Source organism: Microtus oregoni, unplaced genomic scaffold, assembly GCF_018167655.1.
Source record: "Microtus oregoni isolate MIOR12 unplaced genomic scaffold, Mior012 000064F_ref0000363, whole genome shotgun sequence".
In the NCBI taxonomy this organism is placed as follows: Eukaryota; Metazoa; Chordata; class Mammalia; order Rodentia; family Cricetidae; genus Microtus; species Microtus oregoni.
Genome location: NW_024543874.1, coordinates 4,328,187 through 4,350,427, shown reverse-complemented (window position 1 = coordinate 4,350,427; position 22,241 = coordinate 4,328,187). Strand labels below are relative to the sequence as shown.

The following is a 22,241-nucleotide window of genomic DNA, read 5'->3' as shown; positions in this document are numbered from 1 at the left end:
ATTGGATCACTAACTTGAAAAAAAAAAGTTTTCAGAGCCAGGATGGCAGTACACACAACTGTGATCCCAGTACTCAGGAGATGGAGACAGGAGGATCATGAATTCAATTTCAGCCTGGAAGTCTCTATCTTAAACAGCCCCAAAATAAATAAATAAATAAATGAGATTTCTGGAATGTTTGTATCTTGGTGTTATGCTGTCTGTGTCTTGATTTTGCTCAACAGTGAAAATGAGAAGCCATCCATCCAACTGCCAGACACCCATCTTCTTATATCAGGATCTGGGGGGCAGAGTCTCTACTCCTGCACCCAGCCCACCCAGTCAGTTGTTTTCAGGTTGTGTGAGTCTAGACGTGGGTAGGAGGCTGCAGCTATGTGAGGCGCATCGTAGGCTTACTGTCCTTACCTTGCCCTGCTTCCCAGCCAATGAGAACTCCTTGGAGTGACAAAGCAAGAATCTGCAGCCAATGCCGTGAGACTTTATTATCAAGTCACTGCCTGAGAAGGAACATGGGATGGTGAAGGTGGAGAGAAATGAGCGAGGGCTGCTGTGAGCAACAGCAAAGCTGGGTGGAGCCAGGCAGGAGCCATGCCCTGTCGGTGGGGTAGGGTCTATTTGCTCTTGTCCAACTCTTCTTTCAGGCTTCAGAAGGAGGGAGGTCCAGAGCAAGGGAGAGGCAGGGCTAGATCACATTTGCACCCAGCAGTTTCTTCTCGTCTGTTTTCTAAGAAAGAGGCCAGGGCAAGATGTTAGTGGCAGGGAGAGAAGGGACAGCAGGGTCCTGTGCTCTAGGCCAGCTAGTTCTGGAGCCAGGCAGAGCCAATCTCAACTGCATAGGACCCATGACAAAAAGCTCCACAGGCCTGGGATAGATGTGGCCTTCTATGGCTTCCTAGATAGGAACAGTGGTTGGAAACGGACCTTGTGGAATGGGACAGAAAGACATGACTCTTCCTGGGACTCATATAATGGTCCCCTTCTTCCCTAAGCATTGATGTCTCATCTGAACATGCCGCTGCCCCAAACACATGGCGTAGGGACTTACCGCCTTTGTGAAGAATCTTTTCCAGAGGTAAACACACACAGGGATGAGAGAAGCCAGGAGCAGCAGCACCCAGACACCCAAGAGCATTGCCTGGAGACTTATGAGCAGGGGCTGGGAACACAGGACAAAGACAAGGGTGCTGGAGTGATGGCCATGGTCCTGCCCCTTTCCATTCTCTCTCCAGACAAGGGTCACTTTCTATCCCTCATCTCCAAAGTCTACAGCTTCTGGACTACAGAGGGATCATGGGTCCAGGGGGTAGAATTCATCAGAAATGTTTCCCACTCTCCTCAGAAGTTGAGTTTTGAAGTAAGTGACAACCTCAAGGAGGGCATACATGTTGGTAACCCTTGCCATACTTGCAACCCTGGGTCACTTGTGACTAGTAGTATTCCTATGTCATGCCAGCAGCAGTGGGAACAGTTTCTGGTTGGCTCAGTCCTGCATCTTTAGGAACAATCACCAAGACTAGGGGGAGGGGTACCTTTTCCCAGCCATTTTTGTCTCCCTGCCAGTGTCTGCAGCTGCCCTTCTCCACGGCCACTTACCTTTAGCATGCTTACGTAGAATATGCACAGGCTTATCCTATCAGTTTCCTCTGGAGATGGGGTGCTGGGGGACCGGGGGGGCCGGAAATCTGAAGGGCGGGTTGCACAGACATTATCTCTGAGATAGTATCGGTAAATGTGGAACTCACTAGCTCCAAGAACAATGGCAGCCACAGCCATGCAGAAATTTGCCAGCACAAGAAGTGTCCTCAACAGGGCCTAGAGAGAGGAAGAAATAGAAGACATTGAAGATTCAGAACTACCCAGCTTGTGTGTGATGGGGCAGGAGGGTCGAGTGTGGGTCTTGCCTGGTCCTAAACTCACCCAGCAGGCACCCCCACGTTTCTTGTGAAGGAAGGCAACAGCTCCAGCCAGCATAGCCTGGGAAGAGAATGAACAAGAAGAGTCAGCATAGGAAAGACAAATGCCCACTAATTCCCTGCCTTATTTCTCCTGTGACTCTTATCTGTAGTGCCAGCCACACGGCCTATACCATTCTATCTGCATTGTCTGCAGTGGAGTGACTGTGCAGGGCGATGAGCCTGGAGCTCATCGGTGAGGGCGTAGGACACTGTTTGAGTGACACCTAGGTGCTCGTGGCTAAGCCATGTGTGAACCTTCTTGTCTGTCCCTACAGTCTTCTTTTGAAAACGCACCAGATTCCTGATGAAAGTTCGGAGGACCGGGGATCTTGTGGATCAAAGTCCCAAGTTGTTAGAAGAGCTGTCCATGCAGGATGTGACTTTAGGCAGCCTCGGGTCCAGACACCTGCACTAGCTGGTATTGGGCCCCTCTGGCAGAAGAACAGGAAGTCTGGTGCACACCATGGACACATGGGTCCTGACCCTATTTGACTATTCTAGAATTAATCCGTCTATTTTTGCCATTGGGAGGATTAGCGAAGTTCCTTTCATCTCTGTTCTCAGTGAATGAGTGTGTGTTTTTTGCTGTTCTGAGTGTGTGTGCCTGTCAGAAAGTTCTCTACCCTCCATGCCCAACCCAACCAGCTGTCATTAGAGATAGCAGCATGTCGGATCCCATTGGAGGAGTAAAGGGAGGTAGAAGATGCTCCCCGCCTGCCATGCTCTACTTCCCCTGTCTCGAGGCAGACATCAGAGATGGGTGAACCCTTAGAGCCCTAACCGATGACAGCCATTGACGACGAGGAGTGGCTGTCAGTGTGCTGGGAGCAGCATGGGGCAAGAGACAGAGTTGCCTCACTCCTGTCATCTACACAAGCACCAAACTGGCCTACATGGTCAGGTCTGCTTGGCTACACACTCTTGATGCCACATCAATGGTGGTGGCATGAAGAAAGTGAAGAGAACTTCATCCCTCTGACAGCCGTGGGACCTTCATGCTCACCACGATCCCGGTCCAGAAGGGCGCTCCTGAGGTATTCATGGCTAAATACTGGCAGATGCAGAGGATTCCACCCAGAACCACACTCAGAAGCCCCAGCACAATCTGTACCACCTGGAAGAGAGAAGACTTGAGAACACAGCTCGTGAGCAGTGGGCCCACCTGTTAACTTGCAACTGATTGCTGAGTTTGGACCGATTTCTACTAAGACGAACAAACCAGCTCAATATCTTAGGCAGAGAGGGAGGCCAGAGGCAAGTGTGGCAGGCAAGAAAAAGGACCGTTCCTTAGCCTGGCTGGCTGTCCCTCCTCAGCTCACGAAGCATGTAGCTACTCTCACCCAGGAGGTCACCAGAAACCTGCTGCTGTCTAGACCCCTGGACGAGGCAGATGCTGGGAGTTGTAGTGCTGACCATCCGGCCAGCAGGAGTTTGGCCAGGACAGACTCCTGGGTGATGTGAACGTTAATGTGGGTGGGTTGTGGGGCCTCAGGGGCCACCTCACTGACGTTTTCAGTCTCCATGTCTGAGGACATCATCTGTGAGGGAGAAAATGAACAACAGGAAGGAATATTTGGCAGGTTTTCAGGCTTATTGGAGTTGGGAAGTTCCCTGGTTTTGGAGCTGTACCCCTGGTCTCTTTTGGGGAGTTGCCTGTCAGGGAAGCATGCTCTCTCTTCACCCCACATTTACTTTGTTCTCCCCCCCCCCGCCCCCCCCGCAAAAAGGTCTTCAGGGACCTGGTGTCTAGACCAAACAGTACCCATCTGCCTTATCCCTCCACTTCACTCCCGACTATAGTCCAAGCCTCATCAACAGCGCTCCCCAGAGACCCATTAAGCTTCTGCTTCAATATCTCTTCCCTATAGGGTCCCGGGGTTCACCTCTGTCTCCTTGAATGAGCACTTAGCACTGACTGACCCTGTCCCCACAGGACTGAGTGGCAGAGATAGAAGCCACACCTGTTCCTGGGGGCCTATCTCAGTGTGCCCATTCCCCTGGCAAGCTCTATGGGAGCTGAAATGGAAGGAGCTGGTGTACTGGGAAAGGGTTTGTGCTGCATGGCTCAGGATGAGACAGGATGGGCGGTCTTACCTGCTTTCCTCTGGGTCCAGGGGAGTATGCAGCAGGGAAGGCCGGGGGACACAGGGAGGAGCTGGCTGTAGTTGAGAACCTCAGCCTGGGGAGGTGGAAGAAATTGGGTGGGAGCCAGAAGGGGAGGGAGGATGACCAGACTTTAGCACTTCCTGGCAGGCAGCTGGGACTGGGCGGGGGGCCTTAGGGCCTTCCAGCAGGGCTTTCAGTTCCTCATTGGGTACAGGGGAGCTGGGGCAGGTGGTGAGGTAGGCACTGAGTTGGGGCTGGCACCCATCAATCCCGTGGAATCTTTGATAGTTCCCTCTCTTCCAGTCCTATCTGGGCTCCACCTTTCTAAGCGACTGGGAGCCTGTGCTCCCTGGGGTATGTGTGTATTCCTGTGTCACCTGAATCCTTGCTGCAGTAGGCCTGATCATCTACTCTAAACGGAACCCCCCAAGTGGGGCCCCTTCATGTTAGCTACTTGCTGGGAAACCAAGAGACTCTGGTCAGGCCCCCATCCCTCCACGCCTTCTTCCTGCTCTCCCCCAGCTCCTCTACTGTGTGGGGTCATTAGCTCCAAGTCAGCTCCTCCCAGACCTCTCTGCTCCAGCCCCACCTCTCTCAGAGGATAGCAGGTGAGACGGCCCTTCCCAGCCCCAGGGTAGCCCCTCTGGGAGCACAGAGACCCTTCTCTGGAGGAGTCTCCAAGACAACTCTTCAGTCTCCACCAGAGCCCAGGATGCTGCTTCTCCTTTCTTGGCTCCTTTCCTGTGGGAGTCCAGGGAGGGAGGGAGATGTTGGACAGAGCTTGTGACTCTGGAAACAGCTGAGGCTAGGGGTGGGGTGGGGGAGGCTCAGGGCCTGGCTTTGCCTTCCACAATTACCACCGCCTCACCCCTGCACTCTGAGAGAGTGGGATGGCTGTGGAGTAAAGACAGACAGGGGGTGTTTCTTTTCTCTATTCCTGGGCACTGGGAGGAGGAATATCAGGGAGTCACTGGAGTGGTGGCAGCAGCGGTGAGCATAAAGGTTTCTGAGTGGCCAGGGTGGTGGTGCTATTGGGGACCTGGAGGGCATCAGCATACAGACACAACTGAGGTTTCATTCCTGACTCCTGGAACCTCAAGGAAAGGTGAGACCCTGGAGCCTTCACTTGTGTTTCTGTGAAGAAGCCCAAAGCCTCCTCCTCCCTCCTGAAGAGTTGTCAGACTCCATCCTCTCACCTCCGAGGTGCCCAGGTGAGTGCAGGTGAACCGCTCTCCAACGTGTGGGGCAAATACAAATGGGTTTAAGACTGGTAAGACTGGAGCGGCTAGCGATATCCAGTCGGAAAGGATACTTAACCAGATTGCTTAGTAGAGTCTCCTGGGCAGATTTCTTTTGGATCTAAGCAATTGACCAGAGGGGCTAAAATGGAAATGGCAATTCTGAACCAGTAACAGGAGAGAGCCGGGAAGCAGGCAGGATGTGTTTAACTCTATGCTGGTTAGAAGGGTAGCAGTAGTAAGGAGGCCATTGAACATTCAAGTAGGCAGAATACGAAGACCTTGTGGACCTGAGGCCCTATGGAAACTCAGGGCAATGTTTTTAGTCAGAGGGAGAAAGGTGACACATAGCACAGTAGAAACTATTCTTCAGAGGCTAATACTACCTCCCTTTGCATCACATCTCGAGATTATGATGTAGATCCAAAGATTAGCGTTTCTTCTTAAATCGAGTTCATACCTGTCCATGTGGATGTGAGTGTGAGTGCACATTGCCATTGGTAAATTTTCAAATATACAAAGAACTTTAATGAAAAAAATCAGGAAGTATGAAAATGAAGATCTTACAAAAGAAGGAATAAAAAATGCCCTTAAACAAAAAGACAGCCAAGCACATTATGAAAGAACACCAAAAACAATGATAGAAACCAATGTGGAAAACTTGTACAAGGTGATTTATGGGGGGGGGGGCTGGAGTATTGGGTAATTTTTATTTTTATTTTTTGAGGTAAGATCTCATTGTGTATCCTTGGCTGGCCTGGAACTTGCTATGTAGACTAGGCTATCCTTCAACTCACAGAAATCCACCTTCCTCTACCGCCTGAGTTTGGGATTGAAGGTGTGTGCCGCCACACCTGGAGGGACGTTTGCAATGCACACCTTGATTATAGCTGTGCTTTCATAGAGATAAATATTGTCACATTCAAGAAAAGCAATGAAAAATTGAACAATTTATTGCATTAAATTAAAACATATAAGAGAATGCAATTTCTCTTATGTAAAATGAAGGAAGCAGAAATTGCCAGTACATGCAGGGGGAGAACTGGATGGCACTCATATATATATGGTCATTGCTACAACGTCCGTGGAGGGTGACTGACAACAGCCACTAGAAATACATTATTACATCCTGGTCATGATGCAAAGGGATTGGAAATATCCTGAGTGTCTATCAATAGGAGAGTATCCAAATATTCACGTGTGTGTGCGCACGCGAGCAAGCACATGCGTGTGCGCGCACACACACACTGAAGTGTTAGGCAGTCATACAAATGGAAGCTTTTGATGGACTGATGTAGGATGATCCTAAACCATGTGAGCACATCAGCACCATGTTGCACAGGGCCGTGTATGGTAAGTGGCCATTTGTGAGGAAGGACGAGAAGGAATACTTTACACGCTCCTGTGTACAAAACATGGCACTGGAGGCTCTGAAGAAACTGGTCACGTTAGTTCCCATCTGGAATGCAACTCGGCAACTTGGAGGACATAAAAAGAGGGATTCTAAAACTATATTCTTTTCCTTTATCATTTGCACTTTTATGTACTTTTGTATAGTGTGGGTGTGCATGTGTGTTGGTATGCGTGTGGGCACAAATGTATACGGGAAGGTGCACACATACATGTGAGATCGTGCATGTGGAAGCCCAAAGTTGACATTGCATGTTTTCCTTGATTCATTTCCACTTCATTGAGGTGGGTTCTCTCAGCTAAATGCAGAGCTTAGCAGGCCAGCTTGCCCTGGGAATCCTGTCTCTACCTCCCAAGAGCTGGGGTCACAGGAAGCCATCACGCCTGCTCAGCTTTTACATGGGTTCTAGAACCTGAAGGCTGGTCCTCATACGTATACAGCAATTTTCTATCCACTTAGCTACATCCTCAGCCCTCTTTTGAACTTTTTAACAAGTATTGCGTGTGTGCGTGCATGCATTTGTGTGTGTGTCCATGTGTGTGCACATGTGTGTGTGTGTGTGTGTGTGTGTGTGTGAACTCAGAATCCTTTTTGTCCCTCTTAGACCCAAGTCAAGCTGTATTAGGCAGCCTTATGTTACTGTGATAGACATCTGAGTGAAGGTAGATTTACAGGTTTCTTTGGTGGCTTACTGGGGCAGACATTTTGAGCTGAGGCCCAAGGCAAGGAAGAATATCAGGACAGTGGGGGTTTGTAGTAGAGGCTGCTTACCTCATTGTGGTCAGAAAAGAGTAGAATGAGGAAGAGGTGGGGAGAGGGAGGAGGGAAAGGAGAGGAGGAAGTGAATTTGGGGTGGGGGACTTAGATGTTCTTCAAAGGCACAGTCCTGTTAACTGACTGACATCTTCCAACCAGTCCCCACAGCACCACCAGCCAAGACCAAGCAGGCAATGGTCTGTGAGGAGCCCTGCATTCTGACAATAACATTCCATTAATCCTTCGGGAAAGCAGCCCAGGACTGCGCGTGGTGAAAGGCTCTAAAAGTGGTTTGACTCTCAAACAAGGGCCACAGTGACACTGGCATCTTCGCTTGGGGCATCTTCTTGACCTTGATCCACCCATTACTCCACTTTCTTTATCTTTCCTAGCTCCCGTACTTCATCCATTTCTGTTTATTTCCCCACCAGGAAAGATGGCTCAAACCACGGTGACGGTGGATGGAGCTGAAGTGGCATCTGCACTGCCCACGTCCCCTCAAGTCAACATCCACATCCACCACCACTCGGCTCTGGAGCAGCTGCTGAGAGCCATGGGCTCCGTGAAGAAGTCTCTCTCCCGCCCTCAGGACACAGGGCCCTCCAAGGCCAGCATCCACCATGGGCTGCTGGCTCTAGGGGTGAGAGTTGGGTGGTAGGCGGGTTAATGAGGTGGCACAGAGGGCAAAGGAAAGCAGCTTGACTCCTCAGGGAAGAACGCAGGAGCCCACTCCCCCCTTCACATCTGGGAAGAGGTTTTGGACATTTCTCTGCAGGGATTTTCATAGAAAGGAGGGCTGAGAGGGCTGTGTCAACCAGAGGCTGGGTGACAAGAGAGGAATTTCTGGGCTGAATTTGGTTGTTTCCTGGAGTTCAGGGGGCCTGAAGGCTGCAGGTGCAAATCAAGATGAACCAACCTCCCAGGGAGAGGCCGAAAGGACCCTTGAGTCACCTAAAAGAGCTCAACATGACTAAAGTTAGATCTAGTGACATAAGCACAGAGTGCCCCCACCCCCAGGAACTGGTGTCTGAGAAAGGCCCTGAGTGGAGCAGGGATGGGCGTGGACAGGGAGCTGCAGGGTGCAAAAGGAAAGGACTTCCGTGGGAAAGGGGTGTCAGGAACAAGGGCAGCCGGTGCTATGACAGTGAAGAGAGAAGAGAAAGGGATTCTGGGATGATAAGGAGCCATTTTGCTAATAGCCTTGAGTGACAGGATGAGGCGTTCGGGCCAGCTTCTGTGCATGAGCTTTGAGTGCCAACTCAGCTCAGGCTGCCTTGGAGCCAGGAGGAGCGCGGCAAGAACACACTTGTGTGTCTGAGTGAGGGGAGATCGGAATCCAGATAGTTTGCATAGGGTCCCCCTAACTTAGATGGGTTTGGGGTGTAAGGAAGAGTTAAGGCCAGAAACATTTGGAGGTTCAGAGGAGATAAGAACCCTGGAAGATAGGAGAGGCTGTCCTTCGGGGGTAGGGTTTGGCACAATCTAACAGCTGAGTCTAAGAGGCTGGAAGGACATAAGGTGGGGTACAGGAATCAGTGACAGTTGGATTCTCTGGGAAGAAGACACTCAGAAGGCTAGGGCTGGCTGTGGTTTATTGGGGCTTACATCGGTGAGAAGAAAAGGCTAGGATAGGATTGGACAGTGGGGATCATACACAGTGGTACAGCCTGTTGGGAAAGTTTCACAGTGCAGGGAAATGGTCCTTTATATGCCACCTTGCTTAGTCATTGGCTGGGATAATTCCTTAAAGAATTTCAGCTTGAAAGACTGGGACATGTCCCTCATTATAGGCTATCTGTAGCCAGCCTTCCTTCCTTCCTTCCTTCCTTCCTTCCTTCCTTTCTCCCTCCCTCCCTCCCTCCCTCCCTCCCTCCCTCCCTCCCTTTTTTGGTGTTATTTCAAAACCATACATATTTTTTAATTAATTAATTAATTAATTTTACATCCCAACTATAGCCTCCTCTACCTCATCTCCTCCTACTCCCTCCTCCACCTCACCTCCCCCCCTCCACCCTTTCTCTATAATTGCTCAGAAAGGTCTTGGTTGTGGGTCTCTGAATCTGCCTCCATCAGTCACTGGATGAATGCTCTCTGGGGCAGCCATCAATCTGATCGCAGAGATGGCCAGTTTAGGCTGTACATCCACTGCTGCCAGGAGTCTTAGCTGGGGCCATCCTTGTAGACGCATGGAAGTTTCTCTTTCTTAAGACTTCCCCATAAAGCCCCCCTTTCCTGTTGTGTCTCTCAGCACTGTTTTCCTCCACCCACTTTCCAACCCAGTCCCTTAAATTCCCATGCCCACCCAACCCAAGTTCAAGCAGGAGATCTCTATTTCCCTTTCCCAAGGAGATTATCCTTGTTACCCAGCCTCTCTGAGCCTGTGGATGGTAGCTTGGTTATTCTTTACTTTAAGTAACGATCTATTTATGAGTGAGTGCATACCATGTTTGTCTTTGTGGGTCTGGGCTACCTCACTCAGGATGATTTTTTTGTTCTCTCCATTTGCCATCAAATTTCCTGATGTCTTTATTTTTAACAGCTGAGGAATACTCCATTGTGTAAATGTATCACATTTTATTTATCCATTCTTCGGTTGAGGGGTATCTAGGTTGTTTCCAGGTTCTGTAATGTGGGATTCCCCTCTGTATGCTGTGACTATTTTATTGCCATTGGTTAGTGAATAAAGCTGTTTTGGCTAATGGCTTAGCAGAGCAAAGCCAGGCAGGAAATCTTAACAGAGATATAGAGAGGGAGTAGGCGGAGTCAAGGAGATGCCATGTAGCAGCTGAAGGAGAAAGATGCTGCCGCTGGAACCTTTCTAGTAAGCCACAGCCTCGTGGCGATACACAGATTAATAGAAATGGGTTAATTTAAGATGTAAGAGTTAGTTAAGAAGAAATCTGAGCTAATAATCACAACAGTGTTGTAATTAATATAGTTTTTGTGTGATTATTCGGGTCAGAATGGCTGTGAAACAAAAGAACAGTCTTCGACTACAGTTCTGGCTATTAACGAACAAAACTGCTATGAACATAGCTGAGCAAACGTCCTTGTGGTATGTTTGAGCATATTTTGGGGATATGCCCAAGAATGGTATTGCTGGTTCTGGAGGTAGATTGGTTCCCAATCTTCTGAGACATATTGATTTCCAAAGTGACTGTACAAGTTTATGCTCCCACCAGCAATGGAGGAGTCTTCTCCTTGTTCCACATCCTCTCCAGCATAAGCTGTCATTTGTATTTTCATTCTTAGCCATTCCGACAGGTGTAAGATGGAGTCTCAGAGTTGTTTTGATTTGTATTTTCCTGATGGCTAAGGATGACAAACATATCTTTAAAAAATTTCTCTGCCATTTGAGATTCTTCTGTTGAGAATTCTCTGTTTAGGTCAGTACCTCATTTTTATTTTTATTTTTATTTTTAGTATGGACCTCTCTTTATTGATTTTATTGAGTTATACATTTTTCTCTACTCTCCACCTTTTTCCCTCCCCTTCAACCCTCTCCCATGGTCCCCATGGTCCCCATGCTCCCAATTTATTCAGGAGATCTTGTCTTTTTCTACTTCTCATGTAGATTAGATCCATGTACGTCTCTCTTAGGGTCCTCATTGTTGTCTAGGTTCTCTGGAATTGTGATTTGTAGGCTGATTTTCTTTGCTTTATGTTTAAAAACCACCTATGATGGAGTACATGTGATAATTGACTTTCTGTGTCTGGGTTACCTCACTCAAAATGATGTTTTCTAGCTCCATCCATTTGCCTGAAAATTTCAAGATGTCATTTTTTTCTATTGTGTAGTACTCCATTGTGTAAATACACCACATTTTCCTTACCCACTCTTTGGTTGAGGGACATTTAGGTTGTTTCCAGGTTCTGGCTATGACAAACAATGCTGCTGTGAACATAGTTGAGCACATGTCCTTGTGGTATGATTGAGCATCCTTTGGATATATACCCAAAAGTGGTATTGCTGGGTCTTAAAAAAGTTTTTTTCTAATTTTCTGAGAAATTGCTATACTGATATCCAAAGGGGTTGCACCAGCTTGCACTCCCACCAGCAAGGCAGAAGTGTTCCCTTTACCCCACACCCTCTCCAGCATAAGTTGTCATCAGTGTTTTTGATCTTAGCCATTCTTACAGGTGTAAGATGGAATCTCAGAGTTGTTTTGATTTGTATTTCTCTGATGACTAAGGATGTTGAACATTTCCTTAAGTATCTTTCAGCCATTTTAGATTCCTTTTTTGAGAGTTCTCTGTTTAGGTCTGTATTCCATTTTTTTTTTTGGATTATTTGTTGTTTTGATGGCCAACTTCTTGAGCTCTTTGTATATTTTGGAGATCAGATCTCTGTCTAATATGGGGTTAGTAAAGATCTTTTCCCATTCTGTAGGCTGTCATTTTGTCTTGTTGACCATGTCCTTTGCTTTATAGAAGCTTTTCAGCTTCAGGAGGTCCCATTTATTAATTGTTTCTCTCAGTGTTTGTGCTGCTGGGGTTATATTTAGGAAGTGGTCTCCTGTTTCAATCTGTTCAAGTCAGCATCTCATTTTTAAATTGGGTTATTTAGGTTTTTGATGTCTAGTTTCTTGAGTTCTTTATATATTTTAGAGATCAGCCCTCTGTCAGATGTGGGGTTTGTGAAGATTTTTTTTTAACATTCTCTAGGCTGCTGTTTTGTCTTATTGACAGTGTCCTTTGCCTTACAGAAACTTTTCAGTTTCATGAGGTCCCAGTTCTTAATTGTTAATCTTAGGGTCTGTGGTATTGGTGTTCTATTCAGGAAGCTCCCTCCTGTTCAAAGGTGTTCAAGGCTATCCCCACTTTCTTTTCTCTTAGGTTCAGTGTAACTGGACTTATGTTTAAGTCTTTGATCTACTTAGACTTGAGTTTTGTAAAGATGATAGATATGGATCTATTTGCATTCTTCTACATGACAACATTCAGTTATGCCAGCACCATTTGTTGAAGATGCTTTCTTTTCTCCATTTTATAGTTTTGGCTTTTTTTTTTTATCAAAAAAATTAAGTGTCGCCGGGCGGTGGTGGCGCACGCCTTTAATCCCAGCACTCGGGAGGCAGAGGTGGGCAGATCTCTGTGAGTTCGAGATCAGCCTGGTTTACAAGAGCTAGTTCCAGGACAGGCTCCAAAGCCACAGAGAAACCCTGTCTCGAAAAAATAAAAATAAATAAAAAAATTAAGTGTCCATAGTGTATAGATTTGTGTCTGGGTCTTCTATTTGATTCCATTGATCCATCTGTCCTTTTTTATGCTAATGCCATGCTTTTTTTTAAAAATCACTATTGCTTTTTAGTTGAGTTTGAGATCAGGGATGATGATACCTCTCATTTCTTTTGTTGTAGAGGACAGTTTTAGCAATCATGAATTTTTATTTTTCCATATAAAGTTGAATATTGTTCTTTCAAGATCTGTAAAAAATTGTGTTGGAATTTTGATGGGAATTGCAGTGAATCTGTAGATTGCTTTTGGTAAAATGGCCATTTTTACGATGTTAATCCTTCCAATCCATGAGCATGGTGGATATTTCCATTTTTTGAAATCTTCTCCAATTTCTTTCTTCAAAGATTTGAAGTTCTTGTCATACAAGTCTTTCACTTGCTTGGTCAGAGTTACCCCAAGATATTTTATATTATTTGTGGCTACTCTGAAGGGTGTTGTTTTCCAGATCTTTTTTCTTGGCTGTTTTAGCATTTGTATTTAAGAGGGCTACTGCTTTTTTTTTCAGTTAATCTTGTATTTAGCTACTTCAATAAAAGTATTTATCAGCTTTGGGAGTTCCTGGTACAATTTTTGGGTTGCTTATGTACACTATCATGTCAGCTGCAAATAGTGATACTTCGACTTCTTTTTTTCCAATTTGTATCCCTTGATTTCCTTCTGTTGTCTTATTGCTCTAACTAGAACTCTGAGTGCTACATTGAATAGATATAGAGAGAGTTGGCAGCCTTGTCCTGTTGCTGATTTTAGTGGAATTTCTTTGAGTTTCTCTCCATTTAATTTGATGTTGACTCTCAACTTGTTGTTAATTGCTTTTGTTATATTTAGGTATGTTCCTTGTATCCATGATCTCTCTAAGACTTTTACCATGAAGGACTGTTGGATTTTTGTCACAGGTCTTTTCAACATCTAATGAGATGATCATGTGTTTTTTTTTTCTTTCAGTTTGTTTGTATTGTGGATTACATTGACAGATTTTTGTATGTTGAACCATCATCTATGCATCTCTGGGATGAAGTCCACTTGATCATGATGGTTGATCTTTTTGTTATGTTCTTGAATCCAGTTTGCCAGTATTTTATTGAGTATTTTTGCATGTTCATGGGGGATAATGGTCTGTAATTCTCCTTCTTTATTGGTTGGGTCTTTGTGTGGTTTGAGTATCAGGGTAACTGTGGCCTCATAAAAAGAATTTGACAATGTTCCTTCTGTTTCTATGTTGTGGAATAATTTAAGAAGTGCTGAGCTGGGCGGTGGTGGCGCACGCCTTTAATCCCAGCACTCGGGAGGCAGAGGCAGGTGGATCTCTGTGAGTTCGAGATCAGCCTGGTTTACAAGAGCTAGTTCCAGGACAGGAACCAAAAAGCTACAGAGAAACCCTGTCTCGAAAATTAAAAAAAAAAAAAAAAGAAGAAGTGCTGGTATTAACTTTTCTTTGAAATTCTGGTAGAATTCTGCACTAAAACCATCTGGCCCTGGACTTTTCTTGGCTGGGGGACTTTTAACTACTGCTTCAATTTCCTTAGGGGTTTTAGGTCTCTTTAAATTGTTTATCTGATCTTGGTTTAATTTTTGGTATGTAGTATCTATCAAGAAATTTGTTTATTTCTTTTAGATTTTCCAATTTTGTAGAGTACAGGTTTTTAAAGTATGATCTAATTATTGTCTGGATTTCTTCAGCGTCTATTATGTCCCCCTTTTCAGTTAGATTATGTTAATTTGGATGTTCTCCCTGCCCCTTTTAGTTTGGGTAAGAGTTTGTCTACCTTGTTAATTTTTTCAAAGAACCAAATCTTTGTTTCATTGATTCATTGTATTTTTCTCTTTGTTTCTATTTTATTGATTTCTACCCTCTGTTTGATTATATCCTACAATTTACTCCTCCTGGATGAGTTTGCTTCTTTTTGTTCTAGATCTTTCAGGTGTGCTGTGTGAGTCACTAGTGTGAGATTTCTCTAAATTCTTTAAGAAATCACTTAGTGTAAGAACATTTCCTCTTAGCGCCACTTTCATTATGTTCCGTAAGTTTGGGTATGGTGTGGATTCATCTTCATTGAATTCTAGGAAGTCTTCAATTTCTTTCTTTATTTCTTCCTTGACCCAGTGATAATTCAGATGAGAGTTGTTTGGTTCCATGAGTTTGTAGGCTTTCTGTGGTTTGTGTTGTTATTCAACTCCATCTTTGATCTGATAGGAAACAGGGGGCTAGTTCAACTGTTTTGTATTTGCTAAGACTTGCTTTGGGACTGAGTATGTGGTCAGTTTTGGAGAAGGTTCCATGAGGTACTGAGAAGGAGGTATATTCTTTGGCATTTGGATGAAACATCCTGAAGATATCTGTTAGGCCCATTTGAATCATAACATCTGTGAGTTCCAATATTTTCTGTTTAATTTCTGTTGGAATGATCTGTCCATTGGTGAGAGTAGGGTATTGAGGTCTTCCATCATTAATGTGTGGGGTTCAATATGTGATTTTAGCTTTAGTAATGTGGGTGCCCTTGTATTTGGGGCATAGATGTTTAGATTTGAGACATCATCTTGGTGGATTTTTTCCGTTGATAAATATATAATGTCCTTCTCCATCTCTTTTAATTAATTCTAATTTCAAGTCTATTTTGTTAGCTATTTGAATTACTACACTAGCTTGCTTCTTTGGTCCATTTGATTGTAAAATCTTTTTATAATCCTTTACTCTGAAGTAATGTCTGCCTTTGATGTTGAGGTGTTTTTCTTGTATGCAGCAGAAGGATGGGTTCTGTTTTTGTATCCATTCTGTTAGCCTGCAATTTTTATTGGTGAATTGAGCCAATTGATATTGAGGGATACTAATTACCAGTGATTGTTAATTCCTGTTGTTTGCTGCTGCTGGTGGTAGTGGTGGTGGTATGTGCTTGCTTTCATGCTTGTCTGTGTGCACATATGTTTCCCTCCTGTGTGGGATTATCTATTGCCTGTGTTTTTTGTGGGTGTAGCTAAATTCCTTGGGTTGGAGTTTTCCTTCTAATATCTTCTGTAGAGCTGGGTTTGTGGATAGATGTTGATTAAATTTGACATTTTCATGAAATACCTTGTTTTCTCCATCTTTGGTGATTGAAATTTTTGCTGGGTATAGTAGTCTGGGTTGGCATCCATGGTCTCTGAGAATCTTGTAGTTAGTTGTTTTAGACTTGTGGCTTTTTTGAGGGGCACCACTAGCTCCCCCCAAAATCACACATGGAGTTTTATTCTTTCTTATAAATGCCTGGTCTTCACTTGACTTATTTCTTGCCAGCTTTTCTTGATCGTATATTAGCCCCTCTACCTTTTGCCTCTGAGCTTTTTACATATCTTACTTCTGTAATCTTCCTTTCACTCTTATTCCATGGCTGGCTGGGTGGCTGGTCCCTTTTTTTTCTTGCTCCTTGTTCTCTTTTCCTTTCTTTCTTTTTCTCCTTCTATTTATTCTCTCTGCCTGCCAGCCCCACTTATCCTTTCTCCTGTCTTACTATTGGCCATTCAATTATTTCTTAGACCAATCAGATGTTTTAGACAGGCAAAGTAACACAGATTCACAGAGCTAAACAAATGCAACATAAAGGAATGCAACATATTTTTGCATCATTAAGCAAATATTCCACAGCATAAACAAGGGTAACACATCTTAAAATATTATTCTACAGCAGAGTCTGTAAGGGATCTGTTCATGTGTGGCATTGGGATTGGTCTACCATTATTTGTTACTTGGCCTTTTTCCTTAGTCTTTCTTTATTCTGTATGTTTAGTGTTTTGATTGTTATATGGTGAGGGGACTTTTTTTCTGGTCCATTCTATGTGGTGTTCTGTAAGCTTCTTATATTTTTTTATAGATATGTCCTTCTTTAGGTTGGGAAAATTTTCTTCTATGATTTTGTTGAATATATTTTCTGGGTCTTTGAGCAGCAATTTCTCCCCTTCTATTCCTATTGTTCTTTGCTTTGGCCTTTCATGGTGTTCCAGGTTTCCTGGGTGCTTTGCTTTTTGTTTGTTTGTTTGTTTTTTTGAGACAGGGTTTCCTCTGTGTAACTTTAGAGTTTGTCCTGGAACTAGCTCTTGTAGACCAGGCTGGCCTCGAACTCACAGAGATCCACCGCCTCTGCCTCCCAAGTGCTGGGATTAAAGGCGTGCACCACCAACGCCCTGCTGTCCTGGGTGCTTTGTGTTAGGAAGTTTTAAATTTAACATTTGACCAATGAATTTATTTTCTCTATGGCACCTTCAATGCCTGTGGTTCTCTCTTCCATCTCTTGTATTCTGTTGGTGATGCTTGCATCTGTAGTTCCTATTTGCTTACCCAAGTTTTCCAGTTTGTGGTTTTTTTTTTAAATTGTATTTCCATTTTCAGGTTTTGAGCAGTTTTATTTGTTTCTGCCAGCTGTTTGCTTTTTCTTGGTTTTCTTGGCATTCTTTAACATATTTATTCATTTCCTTGGTTATCTTTCCTTCCATTTCTTTGAGGGATCTTCTCAGTTCCTCTTTAAAGAACCTCTATTATCCCTATAAAGTTATTTTTAAGGTCATTTTCTTGTGTTTCATCTGTGTTGGATTGTTTAGGTCTTACTGTCATTGGATAGCTGGGCTTTGGTGATGCCATATTGCCTTTTCTGCTATTGATTTTGTCCTTACATTGGCATTTAGGCATCTGGATTTGGGGTGATTATAGGTCTAGGTATAGATTCCTGTGTTTGTCTTTGTTGGATGGATGTTTGTTACTTGTTTCTTATCTTCAGTCCAAGGATTCTGGTGACTGATGAGTCTTCAGGTCCAGTAGGATGTTTTCATTGGGATTTTGGGGTCCTTGAGTCCCTTATTCTTATCTGGCCTCCAATAGAAGTCTTCTTGGATCTCTGGATCTTGCCTGGTCTCAAGTAGAGCCTGTGTTTTCTTCTGGGGTACCTAGGGTACCTGCTTGACTTCTGATAGAGCTGCTGGGACTGTTCTGAATTTCAGGTAGGGTAGATGGTATGTGGGCCTATGGCATCTATTCTTCCAACTGGTGCGGACTCTGTCTGGGTATATGGAGTATCCTGAAGTTTGTTCTGGCTTGTGTGACTTGGACCTGCATTGGCTGGTGTAGTCTGTGCCTCAGTGGTGGAAGCCCACTGGGATGGGGAATGAGGACTCAACAGCAGTGATGAGCTGGGATGGCATTAGCCTGGAGCAGGGTCTCTACAGACTGAGTCCAAGGAGGGGTACAGTTCTGTTGCTAGGCAGGTCACTCACCTGTTCTGGCTGGTGTGGCCTGGGTCTGGTTGGTGGAAGTCTTCTGGGGTTGTGGGACTGGGGACTATCTGGGAAGGCTGAATTTGGGGACTGGTTGAGGGGGTCCGAATCCAGGTGGGAATGCAGTTCTGCTGGTAGGTGTGTCATTCGCCCATTCTGATGGATCATACCTCTTTCCAAAATGTGGTCTCACTGTTACATCTTTTTTATTTTTCTGAGACAGAGTCTCATGTAGTCTATTTCTGCCTCTACTTTCTAAATGCTGAGTTTATAGTCATGGATTGCCCCATCCAGTCTTATCTGGCCCTGGGGATTGCATCCGAGGGCTCATGTCTTTCTCTTTATGCTCATCTCCAGCCTTCAGTTCCACATCTTGTGTGTACCACAGAGCCATCCACGTCATGTTTGTAAATGAGGCATTAGGGTGGAGTGAGATCCTGAGGTTGGGAGCAGGATTTGTCGGGATGATAGTCCTGAGGGAGAACGGGATGGAAATGGGAAGAACTGGCATAAAGTGCTGGTGTTAGGAAAAGGTGATGAAAGAGCCTGAGGGGGAGGCAGAAAAAAGCTGACCATTGTGGCTCAATGGATGTTAGCACAGAACCTTCCAGAATCAGAGCTGCAGGGAGGCCAAAGCAGAGGAAATGGTTTAGCCTACCCCTAGCTTGGAGCTGTACAGTTATCATTGGGGTGTGAAGGGAGTTGATTTTTTTCCCTTCTGTCTTGCAGGTGACCCAGATTTTGCTGGGGCTTGTGAGCTGTGTTCTCGGAGTGTGTATCTACTTTGGGCCTGAGACTGAGCTGCATACCTTTGGCTATGCCTTCTGGTCAGGGTCTGTGGTAAGTAAGGAGTTACCAAGGAGTTCAGTGGAGGCAAATAGGAAACAGTTGCCTTAGGACTGGAGGAAACCTTCTGAAGCCTAGTTTTTTTGGTTTTGTTTTAAAGGCAGGACATTGGTGATAAGTGTCTGCCCATGTCCTGTTTTGGCTTGCTTGTCATTTGAACCCTGCTTCAGTTGGGTTGTCCTGGGAGTTGTTGGTGGAAGGGCAATGGAAAACCTAGCCAGGAGAGTAAACTAGAGGCCATTTTGTTTGTTTGTTTGTTTGTTTTTATTTTTTGGTGTCTTCTCTTTCCAGGCAGTTGTAGCAGGAACTGGCATCATTGTCAACGAGAAGCGATGTGGAAAACTAACTGTGAGTCTTGGGTTTCTTCTTTATCAACCCCGTCCATCTTCACCCTCCATAGTAAATGGCGAACATTTCAGCGCTATTTTACCGCTTGTCCCTAATTGCCAATAAAACGAGTCTTTCCTGGGGGGTTGGGAGGGGCTTCCTGTCATAGCGACAGGAGGAGGGACTTCCTGTCATAGCGGCAGGGGAAGATGGGTACCCCTGAGGCTGCAGTTCAGGACTCTGCCACTGGCTGCGGAATCTCCTTCTGACCCTCTCTCCTCCAGGGCCGCATATCCTGCCTGCTTATCCTGGCTTGCACTGCGACAGCTGTGGCTGCGACGGTCCTGAGTGTGAACAGCTTAACCTGGCAAACGAGCGGTGCCTACCGTTACAGGATCAGTTCCACGTGTGACCCCTTACAGACGAGCACGGACCGTGGGGATGGGCTAGCGCGATTCTCTGACAACACAAGCTGGCGGACAGAGAGGTGCAGAGAGTACCTGCGCATGATGATGGTGAGAACGGAGGAACGGTTTTCCTGGGACACAGGGTTTGGAGCCCTGGCAGGGATGAAGGCTCTGTGAGCTTGGTCCTCACCCTAGTCCTTTGGTTAGGAAGCTGTCGTTCAAGCTGAAGGCATTTTCAGACCTTCGTACATAACGATTCCCTGAATCGGAGGTGGTGGGGGAACAGACAGTAGTCACCCCTCTGACTTCTCTAATGAGTGGTCATTCTGGTTATCTACTTACTGATGTATAAGAACTCACCCCCAAATACAGTGGCTTTAACACCCCTTACTCATAATTCTCACACTTCTCTGGGCTTGGCTGGGTTTGGACAGACTGTTCACCCTTGGGTTTTCCTATGTAACTGCGGGCAGAGACAGTGGGTGTGGTCATCCAAGGCCTTACTGGGGCTGGGCATTCACACCTAGGCACGAGTGTACCGGCTGGCAGATGGTGTGGCTCTTGGCTGGGAGCTCGCTGGGCTTTCAGGGCTGAGAACCTATAGCAGCTTCTTCATGTGCCTCTGGCTTCTCAGTATAGCAATCAGGTCTTAGGTAGGGAGTTATGGTAAGGTTGTCAAGAGGCAGGAATAAAAGCTACAGAGTCAGTGAAGAGCCATCTCTGGCATGAATGCCATTTTCACCAGTCAAGCAAGTGGGTGAGAAGTGGTGGCTATATCTTCACCAGCAGACACTGCCTGCCTTGGTGGCAGACAGGGTCTGGACTGAGTGTGGCTTTGGGAAGGTCGCCATGTGAATCAGAGGAGCCGACTCTTGACTGGGTCTGTTCCGCTTTTGCCTCCAGAACTTGTTCCTAGCATTTTACATCATGCTCACAGTTGTCTGTATCCTGAAGATTGTCATGTCTTTGGCTTCCCTGGGACTGAGTCTCCAAAGTATGTGTGGCCGGAGCTCCCAGGCCCTGGTGAGTGCTCAGGAACAGGCTTGCTGGACAGCAGGGGTCTGGGCATTGAAAACAGAGATGAGTACCCATCTCGGAAGTCCCTGGTCCTCACTCATCCTTCACTATCTGGGGACGGTGACCCTCTCTCATGTCCTGTCTGACTTCCGCCTCTCCATGCCTTGCTTTGTCCTCGTTTCCCACTCTCTCCACGTTCATATCTCACTCCCCCGACTCTGCCTCCTGGTCCTTTTTGCTGCATGTACTTCCCTCTGTTGTTTCCTGTCCCTCCTTTCCTCTGCTGCTTTTAAGTGCTGATGCTAACCTTGTCCTCATGTTTTCTCTGTCCATCAGTGAAGCTAAACTTCATGCTTCATCTTCATGCTTTTCTTCCATTCATTGACTTCTTCCCCCTGTTTTATTTTTAGGATAAGGAAGAGGCAGAAAAGAAGCTTCTTGGGGGAGATTCAACACCTCCCTCCCCAACCAAGGCAATTCCTGTTATTCTGTGAGCTGCTACAAAGACCCTTCCTGAGCCCATGTGTGTTTATGAGCAGAGGAATCCAGCAAGGGCAGCGCCTGTTCCCAGGGCCTCTGCTGGCCCCACAGCACACACCTACTTCTGATATAGCCACTGTCCAGCCCTCTTTCTCTTCCTCTCTCCCCACGCCAATGTCCTTTGTTCCCTGAACAATATTGTGTCATTTTTCCCAATGCTAATGAAGCAGAAACAACCAGAAAAAAGTAGCTTCTTGCAGAAAGGTGTGGACTCTTCATTGCTCCAGATGGGGTTCTGGGAAAGGCTGTCCCTTGAGCTGGTGTGTGTGGAGACAGAAGAGTGGCCGTGGAGCGTGGTTGCAGTTCTATATCTCTGCCGTCACACTCTTCTTCAGGATTTGCCTCCATTCTGCTATGTAAATTGAATGTAACTCATGGGCTTAGAATCTTCTTGGCCACTGCTTAGTCTTCTTTCCTGATGCTGGGATAAGTTCTCTGGCAAAAACAACTTACCGGAGAAAGATTTTTTTTTCTTATTATGCAGTCCATCCTGGCAGGGGGAGGTCAAAGCAGCAGGAGCCGGAAGCAGCTGGTCACGTCACATCTGCAGCCAGAAGCAGAGAGGGATAAACACACTCTGTGCTTGGCTCACTTTCCCCACTCCTAGTTCAAGATTCCAGGGAATGGTGGCTCCCGAAATGGGTGTGTCTTTCCCCTCAGTGAGCTTAATCAAAGTAATCCCCCACGTCTGTGCTCAGAAGCCCCATCTTTCAAGGGATTCTAGTCAAGCTGATTCTCCCAGAACCCAGCCCACTGTGTGTTCAGGGGGCACCTGCTATAGGCAGGCCTGTGGGTTTGGGTCTTAGGGAATTAAGGACATTTTAATTTGTTTAGAAGGTGAAGTGTCAAGCCTATCCCATAAAGAGTGTTGTGTGCCAGGCAAGAAAGTAGTGTGAAGTGTTTGCTGAGTATCTGCCAGAGGTGAGGATCAAACAGGGAGTTATAGAGATGGCCTTCAGAGCAGAGGCTCTGAGATTGCCATTGGTGCTTAACTAGCTGGGGCCATGCAAAGTACTCAGCATCCACCCACCTCAGTGTGCACTGGCGTCTTTGGTAGTGTCCAGTTACCTGGTCATCAGCCCAGTCTCAAGAAACAGTGGCTCAGTTGGGCAGGGCTGCTTCTTAGTTGTCACTCATATAGATACCCAGGATTCCACCTGCCAAG

At 45.9% G+C, this 22,241-nt stretch overlaps 2 protein-coding genes across 4 annotated transcripts; one reads left to right on the top strand and one right to left on the bottom strand.

Annotated features, from left to right (window-relative positions):
• Positions 1-460: 460 nt before the first annotated feature.
• Tmem176a (transmembrane protein 176A) lies at positions 461-4,138 on the bottom strand. Its single transcript, XM_041640718.1, has 7 exons — positions 4,050-4,138; positions 3,296-3,493; positions 2,959-3,069; positions 1,918-1,974; positions 1,594-1,812; positions 1,046-1,156; positions 461-724 (listed from the first exon to the last, which is right to left on the bottom strand). The coding sequence occupies exons 2-7, from the start codon at positions 3,491-3,493 to the stop codon at positions 683-685; spliced, it is 738 nt and encodes a 245-aa protein (XP_041496652.1). The 5' UTR covers positions 4,050-4,138; the 3' UTR covers positions 461-682.
• A 389-nt stretch (positions 4,139-4,527) lies between these two features.
• Positions 4,528-21,273, top strand: Tmem176b (transmembrane protein 176B). Of its 3 annotated transcripts, XM_041640658.1 has the most exons (8): positions 4,528-4,669; positions 5,162-5,272; positions 7,898-8,106; positions 18,669-18,779; positions 19,077-19,133; positions 19,397-19,627; positions 20,423-20,542; positions 20,947-21,273. In XM_041640658.1, exons 3-8 carry the CDS (start codon positions 7,903-7,905, stop codon positions 21,028-21,030), a joined length of 807 nt encoding a protein of 268 aa, XP_041496592.1. In that variant the 5' UTR covers positions 4,528-4,669; positions 5,162-5,272; positions 7,898-7,902; the 3' UTR covers positions 21,031-21,273. The 3 variants fall into 3 exon arrangements, with proteins under 3 accessions (XP_041496592.1, XP_041496593.1, XP_041496591.1); XM_041640659.1 differs by lacking the exon at positions 5,162-5,272 and having other exon boundaries at positions 4,533-4,669; XM_041640657.1 differs by lacking the exon at positions 4,528-4,669 and having other exon boundaries at positions 4,704-5,272.
• Positions 21,274-22,241: the final 968 nt, after the last annotated feature.